This window comes from Andrena cerasifolii, chromosome 3 (assembly GCF_050908995.1).
Source record: "Andrena cerasifolii isolate SP2316 chromosome 3, iyAndCera1_principal, whole genome shotgun sequence".
Lineage (NCBI taxonomy): Eukaryota > Metazoa > Arthropoda > Insecta > Hymenoptera > Andrenidae > Andrena > Andrena cerasifolii.
In genome coordinates this window covers 12,992,153-13,019,623 of record NC_135120.1, presented here as the reverse complement: position 1 = coordinate 13,019,623, position 27,471 = coordinate 12,992,153, and the positions used below count along the sequence as shown (strand labels likewise).

Sequence of the window (27,471 nt, the reverse complement as noted above, 5' to 3'; positions counted from 1 at the left end):
ACGATTTCGAGAAAGAGACTGGCCCCCATGGCCGCGCGGCTACGTAGCATCACGTGCTACAAACGGGAACGAAGCGCACCGGTGTCTTTGGAGTCTAGCCACTGACAGACCGGCTTGGAAGAAGAAACGAACAGAAGAAGGAAGCCGGGATCCGATCTGTACCGGTGTTCCTTGAAAGTTGAAAGGCGCTGGACAAACTGCCACGCTTCACGCGTACCTACATACTTACCTGTGTCGCGTTTGTACGCGTTACTAGCATAAAGCAATTGGACTACCAGCTCGGACGTAGAGCCTGCGTGCATTTACGAATCGGCCTAACGAGAGCGCGGATGAAGGGAGGAAAAGAGATATTAATAACGCGGCGTGTACGCGACTGTTTCGCGGTACCAGAGTACCACCCTTTATCCTATCGTCCTCCACTCCCCCTACCCCCTTGGTAGAGGTATGTTCTCTTTCGCGAGACACGCCCGACTCGTCCACCCGGTTCCCCTTTCGATCTCGGTCTCGTTCTCGGTCCGTTCCATTCCGTTTCATCTTCTCGGTTCGTTCGATGCGCCTTCCTCGATCTTAATGTTGCTCGCATAACGTAAGACCGTAACGTCGAATAGCATGCGAGCAGAGGCCTCGCCGCGAGCAGACACCGTGGGAATGTTAGGCGGGCCCACTGGCCGCGCGCACGCTGCCCTTTCCTCTCTTCTCTTATTCGCATCTCTTCCCTTCTCTCTTCTCTCTTCACATTTCTACCATACACTCTTCTCTTCTCTTCTCTCCTCTTCTCCGTTGAGCGCGTCACTTCGCGTAACCCCATCCGATCCTTTCTCTTTCGATACTTTGCGCCCGGCTCTCTCGTTCTCCCCTTTATCTTCGACATCGCCCTCGGAGCCTTCGTGCTCTTGTTGCCATTTCACACCTTCAACGACTCTGTATCTTCTAATTTGTACTTTTACGTTTAACGCCTACGGCTAACTGAGCAGCAGTCGTCGAATCCCGCCCGGCGCCCTCCCCGCGACAGATTGCTTATTTCGCATGCAAGTACCTAAAGACGATCGTGACAAGACTCGCTCAATTTCTACAGAGTTTCGTGCGTCGTCGTATCGACGTATCGTCGTACAGCTGCGCGCACTGTAACGGAATCCAGAGCATAGTTACTTAGTAAATTTTCCTGTCAATTCTGTTGATAACCCACCGTATGCCTGGAGATGCTGCGACTTTTGTCGTAGGCGCTTCTATCAACCACGAACTCCGTCGTTCTCGTTCTCGCGCATACCTACGTTCTTAACGAGTTGAACGGCAAACTCGTAGAGTACTCGACGCGATTAGCTTAAAGGCGATAATGGAGCAACAGTTGAGTTGCGCGGGCGGGATCGCGATACAGAACTAAATCGCGAGCATCCCGGAGATTTCGAGTGGGTTCGTCGAATGGAATTAAGGACGAACAAGGGGGACGAAGCGTGGAGTTTAGTGGAACGGCAAGCAGGTAGGTTTGTTCGCGCGGTATGGCCGATAGCGTGGAATCAGCGACGGCAGGATAATGGCGAGCTGCCGCGTCCATTCTCGTCCGTGGCCGGGTGAGATCCTCGCTGGAAGGCCAGCGCATCGAGGGTACTCGCCGACGGCCCAAGTCGGTAACCTTCTTTCCGGCGAAATTATCATAATGGCTCGGAACAGAAGCATGGCCCGAAGCGACCTCCACTCGCTTGGAAACTGCCTGCCACGATGTATACAATTCTCTCACCATCTTTCGCGAGTCTAAGAGAGTCCACTCCAGTCCGCTCGATTCAACCCAACTCGACCACTGGGTATATGTATGTATATGTATGTATGTAGGTACGTGTGCTCGCGCGAACCCGCCTCGGTTGTTCTGCCACGGCAATGCCAGTCATATGCACACACCTACGTATATAGGTACATGTATACCCCGCGCACGGTAATTACGTGACGTATTAATACCAGTTATTCCGCGTCGACTGGTTCTCTACCCGTCTCGATCCGCAGGTGTATTTTGAATCTCCTTCTCCTTCTTCATATGCCTCGCTCACGCTTTTCTACGGCTCGCGTTCTCCCATCCTACCTCCCTTCCTTCCTTCCATCCTTCATTACTTCCTTCCTTCCTTCCTTCCTTCCTTCCTTCCTTCCTTCCTTCCTTCCTTCCTTCCTTCCTTCCTTCCTTCCTTCATTCCTTCATTCCTTCCTTCCTTCCTTCCTTCATTCATTCATTCCTTCATTTCTTTCTTCCTTTCTTCCTTCCTTCCTTCCTTCCTTCCTTCCTTCATTTCTTTCTTCCTTTCTTCCTTCCTTCCTTCCTTCCTTCCTTCCTTCCTTCCTTCCTTCCTTCCTTCCTTCCTTCCTTCCTTCCTTCCTTTCTTCCTTTCTTCATTCCTTCATTCCTTCATTCCTTCATTCCTTCATTCCTTCATTCCTTCATTTCCTCTGTCTCTTTCTCTCTCTCTCCCTCTCCGTATCGTTCATTCCACGCGTTCAGCTGTGTCCCATTCTCTCCCGTTCTCCTTCTTTTGCAAAGCTTTCGCATACTCCCACAAAACTACACATTCGTCCTTTAATAGGACGCGTTTACAAGCTGAATAGAAAGCAGCTCCACGTGACACGTTTCAAGTCCTCCGTTTCCTCGTGCCCACGTGTTTCGTGAGCAGCTCGTAGTTGACGATAGATTCGACGACCTCGGTAGATTATGACTCCTCGATGCTCGCGAATGCGCAAGTTGAGAACGCGTTTCGAAGCGATTATACACGATTTACTAACGAACTGCGAACGAGAAGAATGAACGGTGGAGTGTGAACCGCGCGATGCTGGCAAGCAGAGCGAGAGATCGAAATTAGAAGAGGCGGAGGAGCACGCGCGAGCATGGAGCGTAACCTCACGCCGCGGCGCGTTGGCTCGTCGGCGTCGCGGTAACGGGACGACGATACGGAAATCTTAATAGCATCGACTCGAGCCGCGCCGCGCGGCCACCTAACTGCCTAACTCTTTGCCTCGCCACCTTCGAGCCGGAACTCTTGCTCCAGGGGACGAACACCCGCTTATTAGCCAAGTAAAAATGATTTCGTGCTGCATCTCCACGCGATACGCGCCTCTTTCTCTTCTCCTCTATTCCCTCTTTTCCTCGAGCGCTCGTCTTTTCTCTCGTTAATACGTACGAGTTCCGCATTGCAAAGACACGCGACTCCCCGTCCGTAGCCAACGACTGATCCTTCGATTGCTGCAAAATATTTCCTATAGAATGTTGCAAGGGGCGAAGCAGGAGGATAATTAAGTAGGTTGAGTGTTAACTTACTGCTGGAGAAAGGACACGCGAGATAGGCGTCGCGAGATGAGGATATGTAATGTTCGGTTGGGTGTAACTCCCTACCTCGCGGGTCCCAGAGTCCCGCGTCTTCTCACGAAAGCAACTCCGCAAGAGAATTCAAAGTTTCCAAAGCGTGGATGGACTCTCGTCCGGATAACGCGTCTGTACCGTTACCCTCATCGGTATACGTATACCTACTCTGCTGGTCCAGAGGAGGTGACGCCCTCGAGAGTGTCTAAGCGAGAGGACACAGCGGTGCCGGCGGCAGGACAACTTGGTTTTGGAAATGTTCCACTCGCCGCGCGGGCGAATAGGTCCTACATATTCTGTGTTTTCTTTGGAGAATACCAAGTGAGGCTCGTACCGCGTCGCGGAATGCCTGACCGACAACCCAATCACCTGGTACCGGTGCCCATGTAGGCCGTTACTGTCAGCGGAGAAATTCTCACTAGTTGGAATTTTCACGGTGGAATATTTCGCGGTATCTTTCACCGGTGTTTTCGTGCCACAACCTTCGAACCCCTCGCATTCCTCGCATCTTTCGTAGAGCAGCAAGTGAAAGCTTTTATCGCGAAGCCAAAACACGGAGTTAAACGGATAAGGGTGAAGGGGTGCGCGTCGCACTTGGCGCGGATTCACAGCGAGCACAGTTGCAGCTGGAGGTAAGGGCACCCGCGCGTACCTATCGGGCGACCGCGTGAAATTTCTAAGTTCAGGGAGTCGAGACCGAAGCAGAAACCGAAATTCAGACCGGTCGCGTGTCGGTCAAGTAACCAGTAACCGTAACGAAAGTGGAGAGAAATTCTGACCGTATTAGCGAGAGGATGCAAAAGGGAAACGAAGCTCCTGACCAATTGCACTTCGGTCGGGAATCAGGGACCGTAATTCTGAGACGAACGGGGACCGCTCGCCACTTAATGTTTGGAACGGTCCGTCGACTGGTTAAGGCTCCTGGTTGCTTTGGTTCGGGTGGGTTCGGGTCAGTTCGACCTAGCTGAATAGGCCAGGAAGGTGTGTAGGGTAAATCCGGGAGACGCGGTTGGGCCGGAGAGTTGGTCGAAACAGTTGATTCCTAGAGAATTAATTGTTCTGAACCTTAACACACTTTTGCATATACACAGATGTAGAGGCTGAATATAGCCACTCGACCAACTCTCCAGCACGACCGCGTCTCCCGGATTTACCCTATGCTGTTCCTGTCGCTGTCATGACGGGATTTGTGAAAGCAGCCTGTTGCAGTTATTTGTTACTCTGACACTGTCGGTCCCAAACTGCGCCGATGTACCGAGGCATTGTTGTATTTGAAACACTGCAAAACACCCTGTATTTGCGTTGAACCATAATATTATATGGAACTAAATAATTTTAGTCAGAATTTGCGATTCGCAACAGGGATAATAACAATTTGTTTCACAAATTTAAATCGAGCGTCCTTCTAGTTTCTTCCTATTTCTCATGAGGTGATGAATTCTAGTTGCCCGCATTTCAATCACTCCCGACTTTGCGTCAACCGTATTGCAATCGGTCGAGACTCTCGGCTGACCGTTTCGCGAACCTCTCCACACATTAACTCGAACCTCTCCATAAATTAACGCGACCGTATTCCTGACCGGTCTAGACTTTCGGTCGACCGTAAGTCCGAGAAAACTTCTCTCTCGGTTATCGGTTGAGAGAAAACTCCGGACCGTTCGTTGCTCTCCGGTTCGGTCGACCGCACCGTAAATGCCATATCGGCCGTCTCAGCGACCGCGACCGTAACCGAAATTCTATCGGTCTCTACTCCCTGTTTCTAAGCCGTACGTCATTGCAGCTAATGAAATTCCTTTCCGCGCGGCCCGGCACGGGCCGGCGCGGCGCGGGCGTCCCGCGCGATCGTCTTAATCAGCGCGCTGTCGCTGCAGAGGAAAAAAATTAGCATTTTAAATCACGCGCTCCGCGGGTGCTCCTGCCTGCCTCTACATTCCCGCTCCACTCCTCCACATCCCCCTCCAACTCTCGACCGTCTCCTCTCGCGTTATCCTCCTCCTGCCCGCTTCTTCATTTCCGAGTCGAGTCGAGTCCACGTCTTCTCTGTAATTCGTTTACTATCAAAGAGGAACGGAAGATTGATCGTCGTTTCTCGATGTTTATAATTATTTTGAACGACGCCAGGCGCTCATTGTACATCGCGCGGAGACGGATATTCTTCTGGAATACGGACGCGTACGCGCGTGGAACGAGGAAGGCCATAGATTCTCTTCTCCTTTGCTCTATCTCCGTCTATTCTGCTCACTTGGCCACCATCATCCCCTTACCGCTCCGCACCACCCCGCTGCCTACCTCTCTCTCGTCTCTCAAACTCTCAAAGCGGGCGTCAGTATCATTAATCCACGTCCGAGAATTTCTCTACGGCCGGGCCGAGTCGATCCGAACCGATCCGAGCCGTGCACGGGTTCTTACGTTCTTAAGTAGTATGTACGCGCCGTTTCGAGACGGCTCGCCTGAACCGAACGCCTTGAATTTAGTCTCGATCCGGCCTTTCTACGATTTCTCGTACCCACACCACGGTGACTACGGAGGGGGCGATCTACTCGCACGCGAATCGCACTCCATGCGCCACAGGGGGAACGGCTGGCACTGGAATTGACAACCCGCGTGAGAAAGTCACTTGGAACTTGGGACAGCATCGAACCACGTCACACGACCACTTTTCTCCAAGCGGCAGAGAAACAACGCGAAAATGTTGCTCCGCTGCTGCCTGGCCGACGCGGACTTTGGAACGGAACGTGTGTTATTGCCGCTCCGATAACTTTATCGGGATATTGACGACGCGTTTTTTTTCCGAGAGCGCGTTCCATTCTTCCGTTCGACCATTGGAGCGAGCAATTTCCGGCGCGTCCCTGCGCATGCAAGCCACATTACCTACTCGAGAACTCGAAATATGTCCTGGGCGCTTAAAGAGGGATTCAGAGGGCGACCCAATCTGTCCCCGGCGCGCGACGAATCGAGTGATTGCCGTTTTCTTCGGTGTTCGAATAAAAAATGCGCGCGCGCGTCTGATAATGCCACCGTGCAATCGCGGCTGTTTGCGGCAATCGAGTGACCCCTGACCCGCGCCGAGAAGTTATTCGCTGCTGTCGCGTAATCGAGGAATTTAGGCGCGTAGAGTCGAGCTGATCGTCGCGCCGAAAAAAGAAACACACACACACACACACGCGCGCGCGCGCGCGAATCGGGCGTCGGTGATAATTCGTAATCTATCGTTGACCATCCTCGTCGGCAGAATTCTCCTCCGACCTCTCTGTTCTGCGACCGTCTCTGCGTATCTTCTCTCAGGCGTAATTGAACGCTTTCCGCGTTGCTCGCAGCCCGAGCGATCGTTGAACTAAATGCATAGTACGTACCCGCTACATGCTGAAGTCTATTTCAACCACGGATGCCGAAGGAAATGTCCTTCGGAACGAGAAGAATTGGCAGAGCGAATAAGTAATGAGCGAAACGCGCAGCGAGCGAGGACGAAACAGTTATACAGAAGGTATCGCGCATCTGTCACGGCGGGCATCCGTTGCAATTGGCGCTCCTTCGCGTCTTCTAACGAGGAGAAACTCGATGAAACGAGCGACCGTTGATGCAACGACGCTGCGATACAACCGACGGAAAGCGTTAAACGTTCAAAGCGACCTTATGGACGCGATGCCGCGTTCGGATTCCCCGCAGATTCTTTTACGCTCGAGCGATCCGCGCGAACGAGTATCCGTGTTCGGGCCGACCGATAACGGTACCGAATCTGCATAACACCGCACTTATAGCAGATTGCCGCACGTGAAACATCGTTCTCTTCAAAGTTCATTGGCTGTGCAATTTACTTAAAACTTTGTATTACTTACTCGAAATGGTATCTACCAGACTCTGCGGTATTTCCTTGGCTACCGCGAGGCTTTATCATTTCTGCTGGAGAAGAGAAGGCTGCTTCGGTCACGTGTTGCTTTCTTCGCACACGAGCTCCGTAAGAAATCGGTGCAGCGGTTGGGATTTTTCGGTTTTTTAACAGAACTGAAGAGCGTGACGAGGGGTTGAGGGTGTGGGGTGTGGGAAGATAGAAGGGACGGTGTTCGTTAGCCGCGGGGCGGAGGTTGGAATTCAGGCGGTGCGCAGCAGGGTGCCGTTTCTCGTCGAGACTCGGCAGAAAAAGAAACACCGGGCAGCGTAGAGAGGAACAGAGGAAGAGAGAACGGTCGAGAGATAGTCTCCTACGTGGTAGATTCTCTTCCTGTCGCTGGCTTTCTTTATCTCTTTGCCTTTCGTTTAACCCTTCCACGGCGATCGCCTTTCTGTCGACGCGCGGTATAAACGATTATCGGAGAACTACGCAGCTCTAACTCGAGATACAGTTAACGCGGTACCAGGCTTGGGCCCAGGGTATGGTTATTACCGGAGATTAACAGTAAACTCGACGAGCGCGATGCAATCTGGACGAGGCTCGGCGACTACTTAGTCGACGTCGCGCGGGTGGCAGTCGAGTGGACAGGGAATGCGGCAGAGGTTTCGAGCGGGTAACCGGTGCCGCGAGATTTCGCGCAACCCGGTGCACTACTGGTCGGGGCTAGGCCTGAGGTCTGAGGTCACTGTCTCGACCGCGTTCATCCAGTTGGCCATCTCCGCTCGTTACTAACGTAGGCCAAACTATCTTCCTTTCGCTCCTTTTCCAAACGTCCAACTCGGTCGTTTCTTCTCGCGTTTACCGATGCTCTTTCAGAGAGGAACGTCTCGTCTCTAGAGTTTGCCTTTGCACAATATTTGCCGCTTCGCAGCGCGGCGCTCTCGACTCGGTATATCTATACATGTATGTGTACTCTTCGTATACTGTTCATTCGGCATGAATTCGTACAAATTCTTTGACCGCGCGACTGACTCTGCCTTCGGCAAACCGGGAGAAACGAATCGTACCTACTACTGCCCGCGATGTTTCGCGAGAGCAACGAGAGGTCATTCTCGTCGGAGCTCGTCGACCGAAAACGTTGGCGAACATCGTCACGGCTCGAAGCAGTGATTGACTCGGTGAGGAAGGTCAGCATCTCGCCTACTTAGATGTTGCGCGCAGGCATTTATCTTCGTTTCGGGTAGGGCGCGTTGGTATCCAGTATCCAGCAGTGTCATCTCGATCGAGGGAAGGAGACGTCGACGCGCGGCGCGGCGATGCATGACCGTGCCGATAAGCATGCGATGGCTGGTCGCGAAGCAGGTTCATTGGAATTTTCGCGAACGGTCCCGGTCTCTGACTTGAGCGAGCGCATAAACTGAAATCATAAGAATTGGGAGGTGGTCGAATACTGACGTTGACGTTTACTTTTTTGTTGCAGCGGTGCAGAGGGGTCGAGTGCCACCGTCGCAACCATCGCTGCCAGGCCTGCCCGGACAGTTCGCCCTGACGAACGGTGACGCTGTCGCGTGCGCCAGTTTGAACGGCCACTCTTACCTCTCCTCGTACATAAGTTTACTTTTGAGGGCGGAGCCGTATCCGACCTCGAGATACGGGCAGTGCATGCAGCCGAACAATATCATGGGAATCGATAACATTTGCGAGCTCGCGGCGAGATTGCTGTTCTCGGCGGTGGAATGGGCCAGAAACATCCCGTTCTTCCCGGACCTTCAGGTGACGGACCAGGTCGCCCTGCTCAGGCTAGTTTGGAGCGAGCTGTTTGTGCTGAACGCTAGCCAGTGCTCGATGCCACTTCACGTGGCGCCGCTGCTGGCGGCAGCCGGTCTTCACGCTTCGCCCATGGCAGCGGATCGAGTGGTCGCCTTCATGGACCACATCAGAATCTTTCAGGAACAGGTGGAGAAGCTGAAAGCTCTTCACGTGGATTCTGCCGAGTACAGCTGCCTCAAGGCCATCGTCCTCTTCACCACAGGTAACCACGCATTCGATATTTAGCTTGGCCGCGGCGCTCCGCGTCCCCGGCGTCGGGCCGAGATGATCTCGCCAGTTGTCGTATCGCACCAGGAACCGTCTTTTCCGTAACCGGCGTGTGACGATGCTATCTCGAAGACGGTCGTTGTTGTCACGCGGCTCGTCGATCCTGCACGAGCTTAGAGAAGCTTAGTAAGGGGACAATGCTTCCCACAGCGCGGTACCGTGAGCCGTGAGCGGTGGCAGGGCCGCCGGAAGAACTCTGATCGCGACGGTCTCTTGACGCGCGCCGCTCGCCACTCGCTCACTCGCTCTGCTCGCTCGCTTGTTCTCGGACCGTCCGTTGATCGCGCTTTCGCGTAGCTTCGTCTAATCGACGCGCCAAGATGTTATCGCCGCTACCACTGTCATCCAGGACGCGATACCCGTTCTAGCCAGGGACGAGATTCGCCCCGACGACGTAACAATGCGACGAACGCTCGCTCGTCGACGGTGCGGAGATCGTCATCGAGCCACGGAGACAATGCTTGCGTTTCTACTTCCCTTCGCTTCACTCTATCTCTCTCTCTCATCCTCTCCACCCATCAGCCTCTTCTACCCAACCATTCGCTACCACCTATATGGTCGCTACGATCTTCTTCAAGCACACGCGTTTGCGCGTTTACGCGTGTCGCGCGCAACGTAAAATCGTTCCGCGATAATTACGATAACGTTTTGGAAACTATAAAACGTTGATGGAATATTATGTAGGTATTTACTAACGAACGTCGTACCGTTCCCGTGCTGCAGGTATACCTACCGCATTTGCGTCTGGTAAGAACGTTTTTACCGCACGAAGAATATTCGAAATGCTTTAAAAGTGACGTTACCTTTAAACGATCCTCCCACTCCCTCCGCGCCTCTTTCGTTCCGTTTAATTCTCTCGTTTCGTATGTTCGCATCCGACGACAACGGAGGCGCGCGGTAATTATCTGCCGGCCCATCTACTCCCGTTCTTTTGCCGTCCCTCGAGGAATCACGAGCAGCATCGCCACGGCGCGGCGGGACTACCGGTTCAGCGCGCACCCCCGATACGATCGTCCAAGACCATCGCCACCTAAAATCGTTCTCGGTGTCGCGTCGTGCTCTTCGTCGGTCATGGATCGTTTTTCAGCGCTGCAGTGCACAGCAAACTTTCGCCTCTGATCGTTACGAATCGAAAAGGATAGGTACGAGATAGCATGGCACGAGCGAGTACTCACCTAGTTATGTATGTGATTTATCGGCGATTGGAAAGGCCACGCTTGTACGTGTACGTTTCGATTTTCCTTCGCGATCGACTCAAACGTGACTCTCGCTACGTTTGCGGTGGGTGGCCACTGGCCGAGCGTGAGTACCTACGCGGACACGATCGTGCAACATCGAACGTAAGCAAACGCACGCGCGTTCGGTTTTTTGGGGGGCCGCGAGGACCACGAGGACGACGCGGTGGTTGGCCCATGCTAAACCGTCTCGGTGTAGATACGAGACAACCGGCTATTTATTTCCGTGCTATATGGGCGCGCTTAGCTTGGCTTAGCTTATGCTAATGTCCCCGATTCTCGGCCTTTCTTCTTCCACCCCTTCGCTCGGCTACCCTCTTTTTCTTCTTTTCCTTGGCCACGGAGCACTCGCTTCTTCTCCTGCTTCTTCATCTTCTTCTTCTTCTTCGTTCGCCTATTCTTTTTCTCCTTTTATACGGGGGACTGCCTGGATCTTTTTGCGCTCCGTGTGACACAGGGTCCTCGCTTGCCACCCCTCACTCGGTTCTCCATTTTCTTCGAGATAAAGCTCGAAACTCGCTGTTGCGTAACACCGCTGGGATCCTGTTCAACAATTTCTTTGCAAATACAAGGGACGAGCTTCCGATAAGCAGGCGACTGGCAAGGTTGGTCCTGGTCGACAGTTTGAAACTCGGACCGATAGAGCTCGCTATCGTGTTTCTTCGATGCAACACTCGGCAACTGATTAACAGCTGCTTACAATTAGGTGGACATTCGCCACTGCTATTGATGCGTTAGTTTTCCCCGAGTCCGAAGCTATTTACATGGTAATTGGCGCTGGGAAAGCTCTGCGAATGGAAGCTTTACGTTTCATCTTTCCTTTTAATCTCGACAACAGGCGCGATCTCTATCTCGGAGGGCAGCGACTTTTTTTACACGCCTCGTAACCGCGGATCACGTGTCTAATTGTTCGGATAAAACGGTGGAACGAGGGCACGGTGCATAAAGTACGTTTAGCTCGCTAGATCGACCGTTCCAGCGCTTCAGCTTTCTCCTGTGCATACAAGACGCATACCCGGTGGCGGGAAAATATCCTATGGGCCAACTGTCCTCGATCAGCAGTCGAATCAATGGAACTTGCCTAAAGAATCTATCGAGCGAGAAATTGCAAAGTCGCGTTCCTCCGGAAGGTTCTGTAAGAAATATTTGCGAGGCAAGCCTGCTCCTGCGAATGAACTGGAGAAATGGGAACATAGGAAAGGGTACCGCAGACTTTTATACGTTGAATCGTTGATAGTGATAGCGTAGCTGTCCAAGCGTCAACGCGTCCCGCCAACCGAAAGTTTCCGGCGCGGCGCAGCGCGGCGTTCGCCCGTTCGAGGCCACCCCGTAGAGGCGTAGAGGCATGCAAAGCTACGATGCAGATATATTTATGCGAGAGGGTATTACGGCGAGTGCGGTACCTACGTGTATCTTGATGGGAAACACTCCCACGATTATGTGGCATGCGATGCAATTCCCTTTGCCTTGGCCAACCGGCGCGGCGCAGGCGAGCAACCACGGGCCCACGTATTCGCTACCATATGCTTTTCGTTTCTACGCGGCTTCCCCCTTCTATCCCCCCCGATTAACGACGTAATTAAGAATATGAGCCGCAACTGGGGACTTTTTTCTCGACCGCGAGGAATCTGCCCGACGAACGTCGCGTCGCCGCGTTTACGAGATACCGGTCTTCCGACGATCCTATTAAAGGATTAATCTTCCACCGCGGCGCGTCGTTGCGAAACGCGTTTCATTCCGATTCTAGTTTCCATAAATTTTCGCCAGACGACAGTGGACTTTCTTAAGGATTACATACCTGTATCGACGGCGTCGTCCTGCTCGTAAATAACGCGCACGGCGGATCTTTGTCGAAACCGGCGACAACTATGACGTCCCGTCGTCGGCTTTGGTGCACGGTGTATGGTGTACCTACGGTGTACCTACGTACTTATGCGCATGCATACGCCGGTTTCGTAAGCACGCTCTTTTCCTCAAACGATCCGGCTAGATAAGCATGGACGATATAGGTACCTACACTCCGACGTATCCTCGTTGATGTTAGCGCGCAATCATCGAGCAACGATTCCATGCGTCGTGTCCAATCGCGAGAAGGCTATGGCGTATCGAAGCGGACACGGACGCGCAAACGGGGGCATTGCGGAGACGCGAGGAGAAAGTAACCGCGATCGTTGTTCGCTCTAGCTCGGCCAAACTGATACTCCAAGCGTTCGTATTCGGCGAGATAGGAATAAGGGGCAACCGGATTTATTCGATACTGCTAATCGGCTCGTTCGCGTTCTTTAATGGGACCGACGATGATTTTGGTAAAGAAGCTTCGAGGCCGAGTAAGACGGTGGAAAAAATTGAATATTTAGCAGCGAAATAGGGGTGCTACGAATGGGGAGAAGAAAATCTGGGTCAACGATCTTTCTTCGCGCCTCGAGCGCAGTCGTGCCGTGAGGAGCAAGGCTATTATCGTAATTGCACATATAGGCGGCTCGTGGGAGAAGCTGGATAAAAGAACGCGCGTCACCGGACCAGCAGGGACACGGTGGGTCTTGTAACCTAAATCGGAGCTAGACAGTGCGAGTGCATACAATTCCAATAGGGTAAACTCGGGTAAGTCCGTGATAGTTTTAGAATTTGTCTAGTAGCTGCTAATATTCATGTGTTCTGAAAGTGAGTCTAGGATATAATGGTAGGTTAGACATCACACAAACAAATAATAGGTTAACAGAAATTTACTAAGTATATTTAGTTGAAAATATAGAAAATTAAATTTTCACGGCATAGGGTAGACCGGTGGCGATAGTAACAGGGGGAAGATTGTAATACGTTAAATATCCCAAAATATATGATAAGGTGAATGTCCCAATTTCTGCTCATGTCCCCATTTCTGATCAATACGTATTTTTCTTATTATTATATGCGTTACGTTTGTAGTATAGTTGCAACAAAATAATTCTAAACTATTTAAACATTTACGCGAGTGTTGCACGAGCTTGGGGCAATACATACATCGCTATTTTTCATCAGCAGAAATACGGACATTTAGAGCGTTATATATTTAATTAGAAATTACTAATAGTTAACAATCTTGAAATATCTTTCTTAAATAGTTTTTGAATTGACCATCAGAATTTCTCAAGCAGCGCAATCAGAAACGCAGTCTGAGGTACACGAAAAATACGAATTTAGTTATTTGCATAAGCAAAAATAGTACCGATGCTTTACTGTATGATAATTTCAAAAGTAAGTCTTGTTAAAGTGTCACCTTACCAGCACTTACCTGCTGTTTTAATTTGCTATTTATCTTCTGAAGCACATATAATACATAGACCGTCCACAATTAGCACGAGGAATTTCCCAAATAATGCGCTGCTAGAACAAAAACGCTCGCAATCTATCACACTAACATTAATTGACTGATTTTTTTACCGCATCATAAACAAGTAGATCAACGCTGTCTATTACTTTTTTTATAACTAAATTGGGTCTGGCAACTTCGAGTTGAAAGTATCGCGGAATAACCACTATCACGGACTAAGTCGAGTTTACCCTACCAACACCACTGCGTTTTCGATCCGATCCCACTGGCGCGGCGTAGGTATTATTGGCGTGTTTATCGTTGTCGTTATTATCACCGTCTGTCGTCCACGCTCACCTGTTAACCTCGAATAATTTATTGACGAGCGGCGACACAGTCGCGCTCTTGAAACGTCGACCGGAGATGGGCAGAGAAACGAGAACCGGTAGAAATGGATGCGCGACAGCCACAGCCAGAGAGAATGAAAAGAAGGGACTTGAACGCAGCGAGATTCTCCGCGTTACGGTCTAATCAGCGTCTATCACGAGACCAACAGAACCGTCCCGAGTTCTCGGGGGGGCTTCTGAACGCGAGTCGCTTCCGCGATGCGAGCAGCGAGATGGATGGATAATCGCGCGGCGCATTAACCCTCCACCACTCCTAACCTTACGATCAGTAAAGATCCACCGACAAAAATATGACCATCGCGTTGCGCAACTGAACGGTCGTGTCGCGAGACTACTTTGATTGACTTTAATTGCATCTCTCTACGCTAAAGACACGCTTGGTGCTCCCTGTCTATATCAACGGAGGATACGAGGCGTTCGTTAGACACTTTCGCTCGGTCGTTGAAATTCATTAAAGGGGAACCGTGATTGGAGGAAAAGAAGGAGACAATACTTTACTTGAAATTATAGAGTCAAGAACGTAAATATTGTAAGTCGGCTGTTTGGCCGAGAACGAAGCGCGTGGTCGGGGCGCCGAGACAATACAAAATCCCGACGCCGATGCAGCATCGTGGCCAATCTATTTGCAAGGGTGTTTCGAGGGGGTGTCGAACGGATGGATTTCGCGTGTCGCGTGCATACGTGCGCGAGAAGATGAAGGGAGACCGAGCTGGGCCGGGCCAGGCCGGGCCGGATCACGCCGGACGAGTGAGCGAACGAAACGAATGAACGAACGAGCGGTGGTTCGAAGGGATGGTGATCGTCCGCGGAAGGGGAGAACGCGTTATCTGCGAACCCGGGACCACGATCCTCGCGGTCGACTCTCTATCTCTTGCATTGTTACTTGGCGTCGAGTTGGGGTCGCGTCCCCCAACCCTTGACTTCCAGCGTTACCCATTTTCGTTTTATTATCTGCCCTCTTCCGCGCGCGTTCTCGTTGCACGCTCGTCCACGCGGTCCTCTATCGACCATCAACACGGGGGTGGCTAAAAGTTGCACGGCTCTCGCTCCTGCAACAGCCCGGGACGCGTTTACGAGACATTAATTCTCCCGAATCCTGATTAAAACGCTAATCGAACGTACTTCGAATCTCTGCTGTAATACGTTAATGCAATATTTATGTTACGGTACACGTGCACAGGGATGCAGCTTGCTGGAGCGCTGTGCGCGTAAACCGTTGTCAACGTTGCGCGTTTTCGTTGCAGGAGCGTTGCGCCTAATTGTAAATCTGCAAGTGGGCAAAGTTTGTTTCGTAAGCCGAGTGGACGAGAGATAAAGAAGAACAGGGAGTGAGAGATGAAAGATAAGGGATGGCGAAGGTTTTTCGCGGTACATAAAGACAACGGTGGGACAGGGATGTTATCGGAGTTGCGGCTGGGTCCTCCGGTATTCGCGGGCGCGCAACCCTTATCGGCGTATCGCAGGGCAAAGGGTTGCCCCGGTATTAGAGTAAGCCACGGTATTAACCTCGGAGTTTAATATAAACGACGGTAGCCGGGGCCACCGAGTCGTTTGGAGGATGGCGAGGATGGCGAGGGTGGCCACGTGACCGTCGGACAATGCGAACCGCTTATCGACGTCCTCGGCCGAAACGAACCCTCGCCACGGCTTCTCGGTGGCCCACCTCGCTGCTAGCAGCTAAACGAACTGCGTTCATCCGAGGCCTCTGTCTGTCCATCGGTTAACCTACGCGCGCGTATTACACCGCGCTGCGCCGATCTTCGCTGCCCAACATACGCTTCCCGGTTTCCCAGCTTTCCCGCCTCTATTTCCTTCATCCCACTACCCCGAAAACTCGTTCTACCGTGATATCGCCCGACCGCGCCATCCACGAAACAAAGACCCATCCTTTTCGCAGTTTCCACAGAAATACCGTCGAAAGGGACACACTGCGGCGATGCTGCTCCGAAATTTCGCGCTCTCTCTTTCGTCCCAGCTAACCTATTGCCACGTATGCGTACCTGTGCGTTTGCGAGCAACGACAACGAGCCAGGAGATTCGACAAAAATCGTCGCGACGGCAGAAGATTAGTGACGAGTCAGGAAAGCAAAAGGGACGAACGGAGTGTAATCCGTGATGGCGCGACGAAAGTGGACGGCGTATTTTTTAAGCGGATTGCGTCGCTCGGACGCTTAATAGCCGTCGTAAAGAAGCAACGCTCGCGGCCGATTCGCGTAGCGAGCCGTCTTGATAGCAGCACCTGTCTCTCCGCGCGACCTCTTCCGTTTTCTAGGCCGCGCTGCAACCTTCCAGTCCCAGAGTCTACTATAGTGGCACCGCACCTCTACCTAGAGACGCTCGTAAACTCCAGATCTGATCGTCCCGGTGACTTTATCGCTCTGCCTCGTAAATTTCCTTCAAAAGACGACAGAGATCTACTTAGTCGTTTCGGTTGTGCGCGTCGTAATTCGTTCCGAGGTACTACCTAGATCATATAGAATTGCCCTTTAGAGTTACGCACACGGGAGTTTACCTGCAATCGAGCTGGCACAGAGATTCAGGATGCCGAAGAGTTGGCGCGAACTGGTAAAACAGGATGGAAGAGGGTGAAGATGCGAGCAGCGTGTCCGTGACGGACCGCGCGTTGCTTGGTGCATATCACTGAACAGACGCTGCGCCGCGCTGGGGGGACCGGATTTTATTTAGGCGCAAGCGTGTTTTATGGCCACGTTTGACACGGGCGCGCCGCTAAACACGCGACAGACCGTACGCGTTTCTTTCTGGCCGCAGGTCACGCGCGCACACCCCTCGCATTCTTCCCCCGGTTCCTCTGCACGGCGACGTCGATGCCCTCGTCGCAGATTCAGAGCCCTCCGATCAGCAACGATCGACGACCGTTCTCCTCGATATCTTACCATTTCTTCTCGGAGAAATCTCAAAATTCTGCCTCGAAGTAACACGAAAGCTGCGCTAGCATGGGTGCCGGCTGAGTCGACAGGCGAGCAAAAGCGCAGCGAATCCAGACCGACAGAAGCAGCGCCTTTCTTTCGAAGGAATCGGCCTAAAAGGCGCCTCGAGGTCGCAGGGTTCGCGTCGCGCCGCGCCGTTTCGGCGTCGATGCGTTTGCGGTCGTTTTTTCCCCACAGGCTCGGTCGAACTCTAAATTAAGAACAAACGCAGCCTGAATTTATAGCGCGCGCGCGCCACTCTAGGTAAATTCTTATTTTGTTTGCTCCAGAATTCCGCGAAGCTCCTCTTTCGTGTAGCCGCTGGTGCGCGCGCGAAAATTCTTCTTTCCGAACTGTGAAGAGCGATAAAAGGAAGATACAGAACGAAGGATGAAGGAGCGCAGGGGTTCGGAAAGAACGGAGAGCTCGGTGGATACAGGAGGCTGGGATAAGGGTAGGATGCGTAGGAGGGTGTTGGCGGTTACACGCGTGGCATTCCTAGTCCCACATGCCGACCATACGTCGGAACGTACTGCCGCCACCACCAGACAATATCGCGCATTCACAGATTGCGCTGTCAGGCACTCGAATAATATTCGGGGTGACACGCCATGTATCCGCTATGCGGCACGCCGCGCCACGCCGACTGGCCTGTATGACTCAGCATCCCCTAACCGCGACCGACCGCTGTCGTACCCCGACCCCGCTTAGGGGTGTTTAAGGGGTGCCGAAGGAACCTCGGAAAGAAAGGGAGCAATAAAGAGAGGAGAGACGGAGGAGAGGCTGGCCGTGTTATACGCTACGCGCGGAACCTTAGGAACGAGGGTGGAAGCGGGGTGTAGCGGCGGATGACGGAGAAGAAGGGAAGAGAAGAGAGAGATTTCGGTGACGAAGCGTAGGAGAAGCGGCGAGGGGTGGAAGGCTCCCGAGGCGAAGCATATCGGGGTTCTTTTTTGGTTTGAATCAGGAACGAACGAGATGGTGGTATAGTACCACGTGTCCGTGACCGATCCAATTTTTTCCCTCCACGCTTCGATACACGTACACTCGCTCGCACACTCACGTTCGCGTTCCCGTTCCCAATCCCGTTGGCGCTCGCGCTCGTGTTCGTATTCGTATTCGCCTCCTTCTGACTTCTCAATCAGGAACATCTCGGTGCCGGTATTGGGTTTGCCAACGAGATTCGTCACGCTCGACGCGCTCTCGACTTTTACGTCGGCGTCGGCCGGAGTCTGCTCGAGCCGAACCTATTTATTCCGCTTAAACGTCTCGCTTTTCCCATTCGACGAATCCTCGTAATTGCAATGGAACCCCGCTCGCTTGATTCTCCGCAGGTCCGCGCTCGATCGATTCACCTCCGCGATCAACTATTCAACGTTTCCCTACCCTCGCCCCTGTGTTTCGTCGGCTTTGTTACCTATCGTGGCTGTTGTAGGTAGGTACTTATATAGGTACGTAGAATCGGTGGCCCTCGAGCGGCTCGGAACGCGTCGTTAGTCCCACGAAAGGTCGCGAGACGGAAAAGAACGACACGCGGTTAGGTGGTTCACCTGCAAACAGAATTCCGAGTTCCTTCCACGCGATTCGCACCGGATCTTTACGCTTCCTTTTCTTCTCCTCGTTCTTTTTCTGGCTGTGTGTGTGTTTTCGCTTCGGCCTCGTTCCGCAGTGATATGCATGCCTTGCAGCGGCAGCCTCGTGCGAGCCACACGGTCATCCTCCGATCGTCTCGCCTCGACTCGCTTCGCCTCGTCGAACCGAATAAAACTCGCGCCCCTCACCTCCCTTCCTCTCTAAGCTGGCCTTTAATTAATCCGATTTACATCGAGCAGGATCTGTTCTCTACACCCGTGACAGAGCCCGCGGTGCATACCTTCCGTTACTTCCTAATGGGGCTCTCATTAGGAGAGAAATAACCCACCGAAAACGTCCACGCTTCCGAGAGATACACGCGCCTTTTGCCCGAAAAGAGGCTGCTTTCTCGTGCAACTATCCTCTCGGGGGGAGTTTCAGCGCAACGGAACGACAAGCGCAAGGATTAGAATGCAATCGAGCGAGCGCAATTAACGGAAATATACGGTAATTGGGAGAGGTGAAGGCACAGTCCAAGATCGAGACGCGAGTACACTGACACTGCAATCGAGGCGGGCGGGACATGATTCGCTGGGACGCGACCCGACGTTACGCGTCGCAACGCTCATTTAGTCGGGTGTGTGCTACAAGTTGGCTGGCAGTTAGCGGGTGACCGCGTCGGGGATTGTTCTCGTTCGGGATGCCCCTCGAAATCCGCGCCACTGCTTGAAACGCGGGACTTTTGGCGCTCAAGTGTCAGGCCACTGATAAGCCAAAGGCATTAATTTTACGGCAGGACCCCTTTGCTCTCCATGGACCCTACCCAACTAATACAATTACGTTGTAACCCCTTGCCGACTCGTTCGTCTCTCCTTCTCTCTTACTCTACTTTGCTCACGATGATCGATCTCTCGCCTTTCGAACCTCCACCCCGCCTCACCGTGTTTCGCAACCGCAAAATTTGTTTTGCGTGGCAGATTCGTGAAAGCGAAAACCCGATTGTGGCCACGAATAAATCACGTCCTGCTCCGTGAGCCGTGCAACTGGTGATCGGCTCTCTCGTCTCGCACTGGAGAATTAGACCATCATTAAGAGCATCATCGCCTCGTAGGGAACAGAGATCGCAGGGGGGTGTACCTGCGATCCTGGATGCGTAGTCTCCGGTGAATAGATTTCGAGCGGTGCGGCTCATTATTTTGCAAATTATTTTCTCACTCGAAATTCTGCACTGTCTGGGGAAACCGATCGAACGTATCATTCGCGTGGCGCCCCGCGCCGCGCAACAACCGGAAAATACGATAGTATTTCCTGCTGGTGAGCACTGGACAGCTCGACGCAGTTAAATTAAGGGGAGGTTCCGGTCTAAAAGTCGATTTTTTTTTATTTCATTTTTCGATTGTTCAACCTTTTAGGAATACGTGTTTAAAAGGATTTGTTGAAATTCGTAAAATTCCCGAAGTTATAGGCATTTGAGTAGCGGCAAATGCACGGGTAACACCCGGCCACTCGGCACTCACGTAAAACTTTAAACGCGTTTTTCTCGAAACAGTGTTCTCAAAACCGTGGGACCTGTATCTCCAAAAGTTATTATCCGATTCAACTGAAACTTTTTTTACTTTGAAGGATATACTTCTGGCTAGGGCGGTACCATACAAGAATACAAAAAATGAAAATTTGTAATTTTCAAAGGCGTTGAAAGGGTGAAAAATATAGGGGAAAGTGATTTCAAACTTCAAGTGTCTTTATTTTCTAAAAAAATGTCATTTTTGTGATTTGTTCTGGTTTCCCCCCTAGCCAGAACTATATTCTTCAAAATAAAAAACGTTTCAATCGAATCGGATAATAACTTTTGGGGATACAGGTCCCACCGATTTGGACCACTTTTTTGACGCCTTGACTTCAACGACTCCCCAGTGTCGTCTGTAATGATTAATTATAAAACAAAAAATATATTTCTATAATTTAAGACATCCTTAATACAATGCAAAACGTCCGATTAAAGTATATATAGTAGTTTTCCTTAAATTAATTTCTAAAGATCACCTATCTTTTGGGGCTCTAGACCGGAACCTCCCCTTAAGGTAGCTACGGTCACTCGCGAGGTAGTTTCCACGGGCAATCTTTCACCGACTCGACTGAAACGCGTGTAAGAGGAGAATAAGGCGGCGCGCTGCTTTTTATCACGTACCCGGAATTAACGTATGGTAATGTCGACTAATTTCAAAGCGGCGAGCACGGAATTCCTACGGGCTTGGTTAGATTACGGGCAAGTCCCAGAGACAGGGAAAGGGGTGACCAGATTTTTTTTTAATATTAACGAGCTGCCGGCCGAGCGAATCACCTCGTGTTTGGCGGACACGTTTGCAGGGAAATTTTTAGTGGGTTTTTGTGAGTTTTAGTGGCGGTTGGTTGCGAGTTAACACTCGTAGGAACCGCCCGATTGGCTAAAGATTAGAAAGCCATACTGTTTCGCCCTCTGACGTTCGCTTTCTGCCGGCTGAAGAAAGAATTGCTCTTAATCGCCGTGAATATAGGGGGGGGGGGAGGAGACGAGAACGCTGGAGAGAGGGGAAGGGCGAGTGACAAGGGGGGCAATGGCATGAGAGGGTAGGAGGAGGAAGAGAACAGGCAGGTCGAACGAGGGTTAAATAATCTGATTAGCTGGTCTCACTGACCGTCGAACGAAGTATGGAAATGAAGGGCATTCATTGGACAGCGGCCAGTACATTGGCGGTAGCGAGGTCCGAGCATCAGGAGGGTGCCGAAAAGGGGTGACAAAGTTAGCTCGGGGGGTTCGTTGCGACTGCGTACACGAACGAGAGCCAGTGGAATCGCGAGAGTGTCGCGCACCGACAATTAACTAACGAGCAGTTGACACAACTTATCAAATCGTATCGCGTCACGGATCCAACGTCACGCCAGGCATCGCCGCGCGCCGCGCACCGTTCAATTCTATTAAACAGCGATGCGCTTTTTCCTACGTACCAAGCTACCAAGTCACCAGTCGGTACCACCGCTGTGCTGTTTTTTTTTCTCTCCTCTCGCAAGCCCTTTCTGTCCGTGTCTGCTGCTCCGTCATTCGTCGATGCATCCGCCGGATCGGATCGATCCTTGTTGCCTACGCAAGGAACGTAGCCGCGGAAAAGCGGCCACTCAAACGTTCTCGATTTCTTGCGACTCGTTCTGCCGGCGCCCGAGTCGTTCGACTTTGTACTTTGCATCAGCTAATCGCGCTCAGCCGCGGCCGCGCCGTCCCGTCCCGGCTCCCAGCAACGAGGGAACGCTTTTAACGCGCGGCGCGTAAAATATTTTATCGAATCGCGCCACGGTAGCCGGCAGTGGTGGATTTAACAGGGTGGCCGATGTTCTGTATTATTACACGCAGCCCGTTTTTTAGTGAACTACCGCTTTATTTTCCTGGAAAATGAGCCCCTAGGGACCTGTCTTCAAAAAGAAATTATGATTTTATCCAGGACTATATTTTCTTTCTATACTTTTCTGTACGCTTACCCGATTTTAGTAAACTACCACCAGGGTCTTTTTTTCTTAACCCTTAACTGGTATCCTGGGGTCAGTCATAACCCCAAGCACGCAAGGTTCGCTGCAAAATATTTGGTTGTCTAAGTTTGTAAACTGAATTTCTAATTAATTTGATCATAATAGTTTAACTTTCTACGTATCTGTTATTTTATACATTACCTACGAACAAAATAGGTATTCATAGAGGTTGATCTAATGTCGACTATACAAATTTCTGTGTCGTTTTTTATTTGGGGTCTGCCACGACCCCAAGATAACAGTTACGTTTGAAAAAACAATATACCAGTTGAGGGTTAAATCCGCCGCTGGTAGCCGGTAAAGCGGATGCAAAGAGAAACCGAAAATCTCGCGAAGATCAGCTGGGAACGTTGCACTTAACTTACCTCCTAGCGTGGATGCACGCAATTCCATAAGCACGCGCGGATCCGTCCGGATCCAAGCATGAATCGTTGACCACCGCCCGTTACCTGCCTCCTTTTCCCATGCAGTTCGATAAACTGGTTGCCAGGGAATATTTCGCATCTCTCCTCTTCTCCTCTTTTCTCCTCTCTCCCGTCCTTTCTGCTCGTTGCCAAAGAGTACTACGCAGGTATACCTATATCTCGCTCGTCGTTCGAGACTCTCCCGTTTACTTTGGCTCTTTGAGGGCGACGAGCAGAAGGGAACACCGCGATCCCAAACTCCGACTACGTGTTTGCGTAGTGTAGACGGAAACTCGAATCGCGTGCAATGCAAACTGTCTCGGCAGTCATAAGCAGTCCTCGATTTTTCTAACGTTCCTCGTCAAACAGAAGCGACATCCTACGTCCCAGCTGGAACATTGTCACCGCTTAGAGAATATCTGCGATATTTTTATGGATACCCACGCTTGGATATCGAAAGTGTCGTCGGTCCAGCGAAAACGTCCCGGCACGGATGAAAGGATAAATGTCAGTTTCGTTCTGTAATGAATTTCGAAGGATAATAATAACGGTCGGGGGAGAGGGGGCAGGCTCGCGGGACCAGCGCGGCGTAAACGCAACGAAACGAGAAAAAGGGGGTGGGAGAAAAAGAGAGGCGAGCTGGCCAGCTGGCAAGCTGGCGAGCGCGTACGTAGGTGGGCCTGGATGGAAGCGCGAGAGTCAAAGGCAAAGCGCGAATGACAGTTAATCGTAACGCGTGGCACGCGCCACTCGTCTGCTCGTTTATCGGGTTCCGCGACGACAACGACGGTAACGAACGCCAACGAACATCGCAAAACGACCGCCGGCGCCGACAGAGAACGCGACGGGATTATTCCAGTGCAATCCGAACCCTCGGTGTTCCAGCGATACGCTACCGAAATCTCTTTGTACGTCTCTCTCTCTATTGCCCCGTTCTCGGTTGGCCAGAACGAGACTTGCAACTCGAAAGCATCTTTCCCGCGAGGCGAGACTTGTCGAGAGCTAAGTACCGGGCAGCTGAGAAAGAAGCACGGTCTAGGGAACATCATCGATCGGTCTTAACTTCGCCGGCGTTCCAAGGGACGCGACGCGCGACCACGTTTCACGGGCCACGTTCGGCCGCAGTGCTTCTAACGTAGCTGAATGCACTCGTGTCCGAATAGTCGAAGTAAGATCTGTGTTCAGTGCGAATCTGTAATGTATTTGAGGAGTTCGTTGCAAGTTGGAGGACGAGACGGTTGCGCGCGGGGGTCGATTTTTCAAAAAGTTTTGAGCGCGCAACGGTATACCTGTACCAGCCACGCGGGAACATTCCACTTCCGTGTCCTCGGCTGGATTCGAAGTGGGTGCAGAGCGAAACTGAGGGACTAATCGCAACGGCGGTACGGAATGGAATGGAACGGAGATGCATCGGACGACTATAACTCGCGTCGATTCCGAACAGGTAAAGCACTGGTTGGGAAAAGATTCGAAGGGCGTGCAAGGAGAAAAAAGGAAAGAGAGGTGCGGAGAAGGGAGCGAGAGCTGGAGAGAGACAGAGAGAGAAAGAGAGAGAGAGAAAGTGCGGAAGATAGGACGGAGATCCGAGCGTGGAATAGCCATCGTCCTCTGTTCCTCCGGTTCGTCCTCTCTCTCGGTTCGACTCGGATCTCTCTCGAGATCCGAGATGAGAGGGCAGGCCGCCTCGGATCCCGCGAGTGGATAATTATTAATCGTTATTTTCGCCAATCACGGCCGTTTATCTCGAAGCACGCAACGCCAATTATCTATCGGCCGTTCGACCGGACGAGGAAAGACAGAGCAGAATGTGGAGGCGAGCGAAAAGAAGAGAGAGAGGAGGGAGCGAAAGATGGATGGATAGAGGAGCGCGAAGGGAGCAGCAGCGAGGTGGAGCGAGAGGGTGAAAGGTTGGATACGACTTAGCTCGGCTGTTACATCGTTTAGCTGTATTCTCCTCTTTTCGATATTCTCGTTCGCCCGCACCGCGCCGTTCGGTGCCCGGTGTAGGTACCGCGCCAACTCGCGGCTCCACCGGACCACGAGAGAGCCCAATTTTTCTGTCCACCCTCCTTTCCTTCCCTTGCCGCTCTTCTCCTTCAAGCGTCGCCACATCTGCTTTTCTTCTTCCAATGAAAGCGGACCTGTAAACTTGTCGCGGATCTGGTTAACGCCCAGGCGATTATTGGCTTTCCGAGTGGCGTGCACCGGCTGTTATTTCATTCGGAGCGTTCGCGCGCGTCGAGTTGCGTTTCCGCGTTTCAGCTCGCTCGGAAAAATCGCGCCGCTGCGCTCGATCGAGCGTGCCGGAAGCGCGACCGAAGCGAGAGAAGCTGCGGGAGAAGAGGCGGGAGGAAGAAGGGAACGAAGCGAGGAGGCATCAACGCGAAAGTAGAAAGGGGGGAAATTAATCGGTGGATATCGAGGAAGGATCGAGCACGACGTCGTTATCTTGCCGGTGGATCCCGGCAGGGTGTGTCGTACGTTCGAAGCTCCTCGATCGTACGAGAAAGCAAAGGTTACTCTACACGGGCCACGACATTTGTACCCCTTCGTGATTCGAGTACTCGCTGGATCTATCGGACGATACTCGCCAGCCGATCGTTACGACCGTTACGACCGTTCCCTCCCTCGTTATCTCTACCCAACGCGGTATGTAGTTTGCTGCGTTAACCGGTTGGAACGCTTGCAATTTCCTCTTTCTTTTCCCTACCTTTTCGGAAAGACGCCTGTAACTCGTTGCGAGGGCCGTCGTGCGTAGGTTCGTTTGCTACGTTAATCGAAGCTTTCGCAATGTTACGGTAAACCTTAATACGACATGTTTCTTTTTTTTGGTTTCAGGTGAGTTGGAAATGCTTTGCACGCGCTCCCTTGGTTACGTAGTCGCGTAAGTTTTGCCTGAAAATATTTCTGCAACTTTCTATGCGATAAAATGTTGCGCGATACCTGCCCCACCGCATCGACTTCGCGTCTGACATTACTTGGCGTACTCGAGAGCACCACGCGCCGGGTCGTTAATCAACGCTCCCGGAACGCTGCCTGCTCGTCGTGTTTGCGAAACAACCTTCTTGATAAATCCCCAAACTCCGGCTCGTGCGACTCGAGCGCGGCGCGCGGGACTACCTACTCGTCTTTCGAGTCTAACGAATGTCCGACTCACCAGCAATCGGTCCAAGACGAAATACCAGCGAAATCGTAATTTAAACCGTGCTCGGCCGATGGGGAGCTCTCCATTCCCAGCTCTCCATAATGCGATAACGGCCTCTCGTTTGCTCCGAGTGCAGCCGGATGTAAGGAGAGTCGGATAAAACTTCTCACTTAGCGGAGAATGCGAAAACCCTTTCGGACCGGGGAATCGGAAAGTTAGGGAGCACCGGTGGCAACCGGCCGGGCCGGGCCTGGCCGACCAGCAGCCGCACCCCTGCACACCGTTTCTTCTTCGCTTCCGCAAGCAACTTTAAAATTCCGTCTCGCCGCGAATTCAATTTACCGGGATTGAAGTTCCGCCGTCGCGTCATTGTTCGCCGAGCGTCTCCGCTAACAGCGCGGCATCGAAACTTGCCACGTAAACTCGGCGCGAATATCTTTCGAATGGAAGACCAGCGGCGGAGGGAAAAGGGAACAGATTCGGACGAAAGTCCGCGTAACACTGACTTTCGGTTCTCCGTAGCTACGAGTCGGGTGGGTGATAGTGCAAATCCACGGTGCGCTTCGGGTTTCCGAATTTTCGGTTGAAACACTTACGCGACGCTGAGTCCCGAACGACTCGAGAAAGGACGATTCGCGATAAAAGCCGGCATTGTTCGGCGTCGAAGCGACGTGAAAAGCCTCCGATGACTTTCCGTTTTGCTGATCGAGGGTGTTCGAGACGGGGTTCGGCCGGATCCAAGGAGAAAAGAGACGAAGGTCTCGTAATCGGTCCTGCCGATTTCGGGCCGTGTATTGTCAGTGCGCGCAAATCTCTCGAGAGAAGAGCATCTTTCGGTGCATCCAAGTTTCGGATACAATGCGAGGCGAACGAGATCTCGGGACCGCGATACGCACAATGCCGGCCGGACGCGCGGGGCCGTCGCTTGAATAAATATCGATCATAGCGATGCCAAAGGGAAATATTATTTTCATATTCGGCGTGCATCTTGCGTCGGCTCCGGGACGAACAGCTGTCCGCCACGGGGACAATGTCGACGCGTAATCCAATAACGCCCAACCCTCGTCCGCCCCCACCCCTAGTACGAACCGGAGATCTCTGGTCCGCAGCATCCACCAAGAAACCAACCCCGCCGATCACTGTCCGCGTTACGTTGCGAAATTCCAATGGCAAGAGCCTCGCGAAACGCAGGCTGCGCTGCCTCTCTTTCATCCTTCAACGCGACCGCAACGGTCAAGCGATAGGTATCGGTCCTACCATACGCAGCGATCGATTCCGACTAAAAGTGGCTGGGGAATTCAGTAATAGCGAGATCGGAGAGGCGCTGCGGTCAAAGTAACCAGGTGAATTACGATATCGAGCGACGATAACCGGTTATGGAAAGCTCGGCCAGTCCCCGTGCTGCTCGGTGTTTCGTAATAACGAGATATTAAGGTAAACGGAGACGGACGGTGTCTCGGTAACGAGCATAGTCGCTCGATATTGTCCCGCGCCGTTAGGAATATGCTCGCACGTGCAGCGGCCAATAAACAGGTAGGATTACGGATTATTAGTCGTTCTCTGTGGCGTTCTGCGCCGCGGCAAGTGAAACGGTGAGGAACGGAGAGGAAACGCGGGCGGCACGACGGGAGTAACCTGCGCTGCTCGTGCTCCTCCTGCTCCTCCGTTCGCGCT

General features: G+C 52.2%; 1 protein-coding gene across 3 annotated transcripts in view; it reads left to right on the top strand.

The window, feature by feature from the left end:
• The window catches only part of Svp (COUP transcription factor 2), a 68,191-nt gene that overhangs the window by 17,472 nt on the left and 23,248 nt on the right, over positions 1-27,471 (top strand). For 2 of the 3 annotated variants that reach the window (XM_076808888.1, XM_076808886.1), the window contains 2 exons: positions 8,644-9,195; positions 25,491-25,536. In XM_076808888.1, the coding sequence (XP_076665003.1) occupies positions 8,644-9,195; positions 25,491-25,536 (598 nt within the window). The remainder of the gene's footprint in view (positions 1-8,643; positions 9,196-25,490; positions 25,537-27,471) is intronic. The other variant, XM_076808887.1, reaches the window with a different exon arrangement.